This window comes from Microtus pennsylvanicus, chromosome 3 (genome assembly GCF_037038515.1).
Source record: "Microtus pennsylvanicus isolate mMicPen1 chromosome 3, mMicPen1.hap1, whole genome shotgun sequence".
Classification (NCBI taxonomy): domain Eukaryota; kingdom Metazoa; phylum Chordata; class Mammalia; order Rodentia; family Cricetidae; genus Microtus; species Microtus pennsylvanicus.
In genome coordinates, this window is record NC_134581.1 from 100,101,183 (window position 1) to 100,110,389 (window position 9,207).

The following is a 9,207-nucleotide window of genomic DNA, read 5'->3' on the forward strand; positions in this document are numbered from 1 at the left end:
GGACCGCCCCGCCCACCCAATTGTGACGTCATCCAACTGCGCCACCCGGAAGCCGTGGTTTCCCCTCCTCCGCACGCAGGCGACATCATGGCGACCCCCCCCAAACGGCGGGCCTTGGAAACGGTCGGAGAGAAAGTGCTGCGGTGCGAGGCCTTCATCAGTGATGTACTGCAGCGAGACTTGCAGTGAGTGACGACGTGGATCCTAGGCGTGACGTAGTTTGAGAAATTCCACGCGTGACGGAGTGGGTGGGACGGAATTCCCTGACAAACTTCTGGATTGGCCGGGAAGAGGGGTTGACGTCGGGGCTATGATTGGGTTAAACATGGTCCTTGTTAGAGAGCCTTTGATGCTGTTTGTCGTATTTAAATTAAAATTAAAATTAGTCATTACGAACCCACAATATTTCAGACTGGGCTATTTAACCATTATTTATAAACAAGTTGTACCTCACCTCTCTTCCCTAGGCTTTATGAACTTTAACTCATCAGTGAGATGGGGAAGTTTATATTGCCTTCGTAATGGGGTCTTTTTGAGTTTTAGATGTATCAACCCGGGTAAAGAATGTAACCCAAAGCCGAGCGTGATAAAACACAGGACTGTAATTCCAGCACGAGGGAGGCAGAAGCAGGCGGAGCTTCAGAAGTTGGAGACCAGCCTGGGCTGTAGACTGACTGTCTCAAAAAGAAAAAAATTGAGACTAAAGCCAGGCTCAGGCTCTGTGGTGTGTGCCAGGAGTCCTATCTAGTGGTGAGGTGGGAAAATTTATTTCTTTAGCCAGAATGTTCAAGCCAGCCTTGACAATAGAACATGGTTCTATTAAAAACTAAGAATTAAAAAAGCTCATTGTGATGACGTACTTGCAATGGGTAAAGCAGGAGGACCCAGAGCTCAAAATTATCCTCAGCTGCATTTCAGAGTTGAGTACAGCAGAGACTCTGAGACTATGTTTCAAAAAAAGAAGAAGAAGAAAGCTAGCAGGATGGCCTGCCTTGCCTCCAATACCAGTGCCCTGAGCTAGATCTCTGGGATCTAGTCAAAGGAAAAATCTTCCAAAAACTGTCCCCTGACTTACATGTGTGTACCATGTCACCAATACATGTACACAAAATAAATACATTAAGTAAGAATACTTTTTTTTTAATGCACATAAACCCAACTGCTGTTATATTAAGCCTGAGAGAAATACTAGCCTGGGAAACTCAGCTCTAGTCTCAGAAAATAAAACAAATAACCTGGATAGTTGTTTTGAAAAAGGAATTTTGCTCCAGTGCCTGAAACACAATAAAGACTCAATAACTAGATGATTACCATTGCTGTCATTATTAATCTGAACAGTTAGGTGTTCAGAACTAGAGCTGTATGATCATCCTAAACAAGATGGCGGAGAGGAGAGATATATTTAGGGTGAGGATGGGACGTTTTAATTAGCATAAGGCACTGAGTAAAATGCAATATTTGTAATAAATAGTATTAAAGTATACAGTGCTTACCCATTTGGGTGACACTTAAAACCCTTTAAAATCAAGTCATAGTAAACACTGGATTCTAATGACTCCTAGAAGGGGAAACCAAATCCCAAACAGATTTCCTACTTGCCAAAGACACATTGCTGGTAAGAGGTAGAGCTCAGGATGAAATACAGTCTGACTTATATTTTCTACGTATCAGAAAGGTGCTGGATCATCGAGACAAGGTATATGAGCAGCTGTCTGTATACCTTCAACTGAGAAATGTCATTGAACGACTCCAGGTAAAGGCCTTTAAATTGGGTATCAGTGTGTGTATGTGTACAAAAAAGGAAAGAAACCCCAGAACAAAGCCTTTTATCTGCCCTAAAAATTGGCCACTGACACCCTACTTCTTTTCTCATGGCCCTACAGGAAACTAACCATTCGGAGTTATATATGCAGGTGGATTTGGGCTGTAACTTCTTCGTTGACACAGTGGTGTGAGTGTATTCCCTCCCCTCTGAGTTTCTCCCTTCTTTCTGCAACAAGTATTTCTTGATATTTTCTATATATTAGATTCTGGTGACTTTTTTTTTTAATTTTATTTATTTATTAAAGATTTCTGTCTCTTCCCCGCCGCCGCCTCCCATTTCCTTCCCCCTCCCTCTGGTGACTTTTCTATTGCATTAAGATATAAGCTCCATGCTGTGGGTGTGACAGTGAATGAAGAAAATACCTTCTCTTACAGAGCATTCACTTTGGGGAATTGAAGGGAATAGGAAACATCTTAAACTGTCCCATATGCTAAATGATAATAAAGACTTCCTCCACTTCCTCTGACTTCTTTCCTCAGCCCAGATACATCACGCATCTATGTGGCCCTGGGATACGGTTTTTTCCTGGAGTTGACACTGGCTGAAGCTCTCAAGTTCATTGACCGAAAGAGTTCTCTCCTCACAGAGTGAGTTCATTCCATGAGGATAGTATGTAAAACCACCTACATTGGCTCGGGGTACAGGGCAGTGGTACAGCATTTGCCTAGCATGTGTAAAGCCCTGGGTTCTATCCCTAGCACACACCACACAGAAATGCACACACAAAATACATAAAAGTCAGATATGGTGATAAAACAAGGCCCTATCTAAAAATAAATAAATAAACATCACAGAATTTAATACTCTACCCTTTTCCCCCCATGACTACAGGGAATGGAACTTAGAGAACCATACTACCTTCCTCTTTAGAGCTAGGACTCTAAAGAAAAGTGAGGATGCAAAGTTCAACCTTTGCATAATAAACAATAAATGTTTTTTGTATCAATCCCTTCACACATTTATTGAGTACCTTGTATATACCAGGTTGTGTGATTAGTATTGAGAAGAAAAGAGTCTTACATTCTAGGACTATGCTGTTGTATGTACACATATCTATGGATATCATGGATGAGGTTTCAACCCATGAGTCAGTAACGGTCACTTAACTATCTGCAAATATTTCTGCTTATTGACATTTTTTATTCACAGAAGTTTCTGTTTTCTCAGCACTCTAAACCTCACATGCCTGTACCCACACGTGCGGAGATAACACCCTCTTCTGTTGCTGTCTGCCTTATTCTTCACCAAACCTTAGAGTTTGCCGTTTAGGGGCTTCAGCAAGCCCTGTCCTATAGTTAGAGGTGTTTTTACATTGTTACTGGGGATCCAAGCTCAGGTCCTTATGCCTGTACAGCAAATGTTCTTGTCCACTGAGCCACCTTCCTAGCCTTAACACATGCTTTAAGCATTCCCACTTTTTTCCTCACTCAGTTGTCTTGTACAAATAATACTCTCTCAACAAGTTCTGTGACCTAACTTCAAAATTGCAACCCCTAGCCCTCTTGACTTGCCCCTCCACTTTAAAAAATTAATATTACTGTGTGTGTGTGTGTGCATGCAGGTATGTGCTCATATGCACTTGTCTGTAGGTGTATGTGCTATATATAGCATGCAGGTGGAGATCAGAGAATAGTGTTATAGAGTTGGTGCTCTGATTCCAGGGATTCTATGAGTAGAACTCAGATTTCCAGGCTTGTGTGGCAAGTACCTTTGTCTGCTGAGCCATCTCACTAGCCATCTTCTAGTTCTTCTGTTTTTCCAGCATCTTTCTCATGTTCATTGTCTTTTATAAGTAATTAATAAGCATTATTTACATTTTTACAGGGCTAATACTTAAAGCCAAGGTCTCTTGTATACTAAGCAAGAGCTCTGTTGCTGAACTGTGTCCCCAGCCCAGGTTTATAACCTGGCATTGTAAAGGGGAAAGTTTAAACTGTAGATGCCCAAAATAGTGTAAAGCACAAAATTTCTGTTGAATGAAGAGTATTGTTTCAATACACTAGAAGCATATTGAAGGGTTTATCAAAGGTTACCTATGTGGGTAGTGGTGGGCAGAGAAAGTGTGGGTTCCAGATGAGTTATGGTTTTGTGTAGGGAAAAACTAGTTTAGGAGAGTCGTTTGAATTATTATAGGTAGTGTTGTAGCTTGTCACATGTAGAATAGTTTAGAATAAGTATGAAGGGGCGGTGAGCAGTCCACTTAGATAAATATACACTTACAAACACGAACACCTCCAATGTAAAATTTCCCCTTGGTCATATTTATTCCTGCATTCATTTTGCCTCGAGTTTCTTCCTTTAAGGTTTCAGTACTTATTCTATTAAGCTTTCTAGAGTTTCGAGTTTTAGTAGACCTGAGTGAGAGCTGCTGAGATTTCTAAATTTTGGTGATCAAACAAATTGGCAAATAGTTTGATGAAGGGCAGTATAATTCCAAACTAGTGGCCATTTAGAACAAGTTCAGTTTTTATAGCAAGTTTTCCTCCTATGACACAGGGTTTCAGGGTCTTTAATTTTTTTTCTTTTTGAGAATTGATGATTTTTCTCAAAATGAGGTTTTTGAAGTTATCAGTACCTATCAGAAAAACTCCTTGCCTGGTCTTTCTAATCTGTTGACATGCTTTCTACTGGTGTGATGAAATATGTGCTTGACCTCATATTGTTCCGTTATAACTAATAGAGCTGTCTCAAACTTTCATCATTCTAGATTAGGATTTGAGTCTACGTAGTTGAACTTTCTTTTTAAAACTTGATTGCTTGGGATATACTTTATAGTAACATATTTTCTGGTTGCTTTTTGTATCCCAAACTGCCTGCCAATACTTAATTGTTTTTAATGTATTTCTTTGGTTATTATTATTGCTCTGTGTGTGTGTGTGTGTGTGTGTGTGTGTCACACATATATATATAATCTACTGAGTCCATTTAGCTTTGTTTGTATGTACATGTGTCCAGGGTTGACTACTTGAGATTGGGCAACCTATGTGGGAGTTTGTCCCTAAAGGAGACTGATTCTGCCTCTTTCAGCAGGCTTTGATCACTTGTAGTTCTTCATCTCAAGGTAGGCCATTGTGTAATTTCCCCTTTCCACTTTGACATGCCAACTGGTGGTGTCATTATGCTGACTTTATTCATATTCTTGGAAATTCATAGGTACAGCTTTCCTAGTTTGTCCAGGGAATATCTAACAGCGGACATTCTGAGCCTCTGACTCTTATAATCTGTTCACCCCATCTCTATGATTCTCCCTGAGCCTTAGGTATAGGGGTTACATTACAGGTGTATCAGTTGGGGTTGGGCACCTCAAAGACTCTTATTCCCTGCATTTTGGCCAATTGTGGATCTTTGTGATAGTCTCCATCAGCTGCAAAAAGAAAGGTTTTTTTTTTTTTTTGGTTTTTCAAGTACATACATATGTTATAAACACAAAACAGTGTTTCCCTATGGCCATTTCAATCATCCTCATGTTTTTTAGCCCTCCTCTGTCCCTCTTCCTCAGTGTTTTTCTCCCTCTCCCCTCCCCAACTTTTCCCAGTTCCCCATCATAGCACCTGCGCCATACTACCCCGTTCTCTACAGTTTCTACTCCTCCCTATCCCCTGGTCCCTTTTTACTTTCCTGCTTTCTGTGGTTACTCCAGCTTATACACTCACATCTAAAGATTCAGAGTTAGCATCCACAAATAAGAGAAAACTTGCAATGTTTATCTTTCTGGGTCTGAGTTACCTCACTCCGTATAATATGCTGTGGTTTCATCTATTTACCTGTAAATTTCTTAATTTCACTTTTCTGTGTAGCTGAACAGAATTCTGTTGTGTATATGCACCATATCTTTATTATCCATTCATCTAGTGGATGACATGTATATTGTTTCCATTTCATAGCTGAGAGTGAATAGAACAGCTCTGAACATGGCTGAGAAAAGGTATTCTTGTTCTCCAGCAATAATGCTATGCTTCATACCCTGTCCTAATCATAGACTTAAGTATTATTTAAGGATAAAGATATTGGGTTCCTTTGAATGCAGCAATCTTCATTCATTCAACAGCCATTGGGTCCCCACTCTGTGTCATATACTTCTTCCGGTCCTCATTATACAACAAGCAGCAAAACAGACCACAGTCTGTCTTCGCAGCTGTCATTCTGATAAAAGGAAACAATAAGTAAATAAGGCCATGATGTGGTATAATAGATGTTGACAGTGGTACAGACAGTACATAATGGAGATGGGAGGTTTGGCTTGAGATGCAGTTGTGGTGTTGAATGGCTGACGGAATATGAAAAACAAAGAGGAGTCTTGAAGCTGTGGTACCTGTCAGTAGTAGAGTCCATAACTGGGCTGTGTGAGGTCCTGAGTTCAAAGCTAATTCTGCAAAAAGAAGAGAATCTGGGTTTTTTGTAAGCAACCAGAAAGATGCCATTACTTCTATTTGAGATGGAAAAGCAGACCAGTTGGAAGAGCTGGGACTCAGTGTAGGACTTAGACACCAAAGTGAGGTTTTTGAAGATAGTTGGCAATATAAATTTGGGAAGATAGTAGTATATAAATACTTGATACTTGTTTTTTTTTCCAACTTAACTTTCTATCCCATTGCCTTGTTTCTTTGTGAAGTCTTTAGTTTCATTTACGCAGATCAGCACAATTAAATTGGATTTCCTATTATGCTATCAAGATCCTGCACTATCTAGCCCCTTCTGCTGCTTCCACATTCTCTAATACCATCTCCCTTCACTACACACTTAATTCATAATACCGACTGCTTTTCACAAAGCTTTTCTGTGCCCCATGGTCCTTTCTCTTACACCTGACTGCAACCCTTTGGCCCTGCCTTCAAAATACTTACCAAACTGAGTTCTTTCTATTACTTCAACTCTACTGCTCCCTGTGGTCCGAGCCTCCATTCTTCACCTGGACTATTGCATTAACCTCCTCACTGCACTTACTGACTTCACATTTGAGCTTCTTGTCCTGTCGGTGCTCTGCCCTATAGCCAGGTGTATTCTTTTTTTTAAAAAATATTTATTTATTTATTATGTATACAATATTCTGTCTGTATGTCTGCAGGCCGGAAGAGGGCACCAGACCTCATTACAGATGGTTGTGAGCCACCATGTGGTTGCCGGGAATTGAACTCAGGACCTTTGGAAGAGCAGGCAATGCTCTTAACCACTGAGCCAGCCCCCCAGGTGTATTCTTTAAACCATAATGAGTTTATTTATTCAATCAATTTGCATCTATCCTCCACTCTCAACCTTCCTCTTTTTCCCACCTTATTTAATATAAAAGCTAAGGTCTTTACCACAGTCCTGTAGACTTTACACCCTCTGCCTCCTCCCTTACCTCTCCTTCACATATTCTCTAGCCACAGTGGCTCGTACCTGAACCATACCAAGCACACTGCTAGCACCTTTGTATTGCCTGTTCTTTTCGTGGGAGCACTCATCTTCCGTGTCACCCACACTATGTGAACTTCTTCATTTTAGGTAAGCGGTAGAGTGATAGTACACATCTGTAATCTCGGCAAATCAGCAGGAGGAGCTTGAATTTGGAAGTGAGGCTGGGCTACATAGTCTTAAAAGAAAACTTCTTAGTATAGCCAAACCTGAGCACTCTTTAAAATTGAAGCCTCCACTTGCTACCTCTTCCCCTTTCATTATTAATTTCCTTATACATAGATCTAACACATGGTTGCTTGTGTTTATTTTTGTCTCTTAATATTTTAAGAGCTGGAGAGGTGGCTTTGTGGTTAAGAGCACATACTGCTCTCTAGAGGAACTGAGTTTGCTTCTAGAACCCATATCAGGCAGCTCACAACCAGCTGTAACTACAGCTCCAGGGGATCTACTGTCTTCTTCTGACCTCTGTGGGCACTTACACTCAAGGGTACATTTTCCCTACATACAACAGACAGATAATTAAAAACTAAAATTTTTAAAGGAGCTCCAGGAGCCCAAGAATTTTGTTTCATTTACTGCTGTTTCTGCTGCTATTTCCCCAATATTTATATCTGCCTGACATCCAGAAGGCATTCAATAATCTTTACTTTCTGTTATCATATACTCATTATAATGGGTTTCATAAAGACAGTTTCCAGTATAGTTTGATCAGAGACCCTGTATTCTCCCCACTCTTCCCCTTACCCAAAAAGAAAAAAAAAAAAATTACTACATTTTTTTGTGAGTACGTGTGAAGGTAAGAGGTCAACTTTTGGAAGTCAGTTCTCTCCTCCACTATTTGGGTCCTGGAGATTGAACTCAAGTTGTCACACTTGGCAGCAATCACTGTTACATGCTGAGCCCTCTCACTGGCCCTATTCCCCTCAGTCTTTAAATGAGGAAATTCCAAGTAGTAGTAGACATCTCTGCATAGGAGCCATCCATGCAGAGTGGATTCCAGGTGGGAGCCATCCAGGATGCAAGCATTTCCTGAAATGATGAGGAAGGAATTACCGTTGTAAGCCTAAATAGGGCCCACGTTGCCCTTTCTTGTTCCTTTTTTCTAGGCTCAGCGACAGCCTCACCAAGGACTCCATGAATATCAAGGCCCATATCCACATGATGCTAGAGGTGAGAACAGCTCACTCCACTCTACCCTCCAAATATTTTAGGATGATAACCTGAAGGAGAAAGCCAAAAAAGGGAGGGATCATCTTTCCTTCTGAACTGAAACCAAGGAAGTGAAAAGCAGAGAAAACCTGGGGCAGGATCTGAACCCAGCCTCTGCTCAGTCTATTTTGTCCTCTTTTACAGGGACTTAGAGAACTACAAGGCCTGCAGAATTTCCCAGAGCCATCTTCCCATTGACTGCTTCTTCCCATCTAATATTAAAGAGCCGAATGCCTTGGAATTACATAGCCGTTCTTTTTCCCCTCTCACTGACTGACTAAGTGCCCTGGAGACCCATCCACTCTGTAGAACCTCTAAAACACTCTAGAGGTCTTGCCTCTGATTTGTATTTTCCATGTGACTTTATGCTTTACCCTTTTTGTCACCTTGTGAACTTCGACCCACCTCGTCACAATTTAATTCCTTTTCCTAGATACTTGTATCTGTGCTCTTTGTATTACCATAAAGAATGGACGGATGCATGGGCTGGGGGTGAAGTTCAATTGGTAGAGTGTTTGCCTATCACACGTGAAACCCTAAATTCATAGGAGGTCTCCCTGAGTGAGATCAGGAGTAGGCAGGAAGGTTAGAAGTTCAAGGTCATCCTGAGCTATCCCTGAGACCCTTGAAACGAATTTTCAAAGTGCCAATTCAAAGTGATTTGTTCCCATGGCCATTAGCCTTTTCCTCAGATCTTAAGGTTTATTACCTCTCTCTCACACAGCCTTGATTTGTTCCCTAAATGGTTCCAATAGTTCTAAATAGATCTGCCTTTC

At 40.9% G+C, this 9,207-nt stretch overlaps 1 protein-coding gene across 1 annotated transcript; it reads left to right on the forward strand.

Annotated features, from left to right (window-relative positions):
• Positions 1-28: 28 nt before the first annotated feature.
• On the forward strand, positions 29-8,865 carry Uxt (ubiquitously expressed prefoldin like chaperone). Its single transcript, XM_075966760.1, has 6 exons — positions 29-185; positions 1,672-1,753; positions 1,884-1,951; positions 2,305-2,412; positions 8,329-8,392; positions 8,576-8,865. The coding sequence occupies exons 1-6, from the start codon at positions 88-90 to the stop codon at positions 8,627-8,629; spliced, it is 474 nt and encodes a 157-aa protein (XP_075822875.1). The 5' UTR covers positions 29-87; the 3' UTR covers positions 8,630-8,865.
• The last annotated feature ends 342 nt before the right edge of the window (positions 8,866-9,207 follow it).

Coding starts and splice junctions, on each gene's coding strand:
- Uxt (XM_075966760.1), top strand. CDS start 88: ATGGCGACCCCCCCCAAACGGCGGGCCTTGGAAACGGTCGGAGAGAAA. Junction 186..1,671: donor GTACTGCAGCGAGACTTGCA/GTGAGTGACGAC, acceptor TCTACGTATCAG/AAAGGTGCTGGATCATCGAG. Junction 1,952..2,304: donor TTCTTCGTTGACACAGTGGT/GTGAGTGTATTC, acceptor TTCTTTCCTCAG/CCCAGATACATCACGCATCT.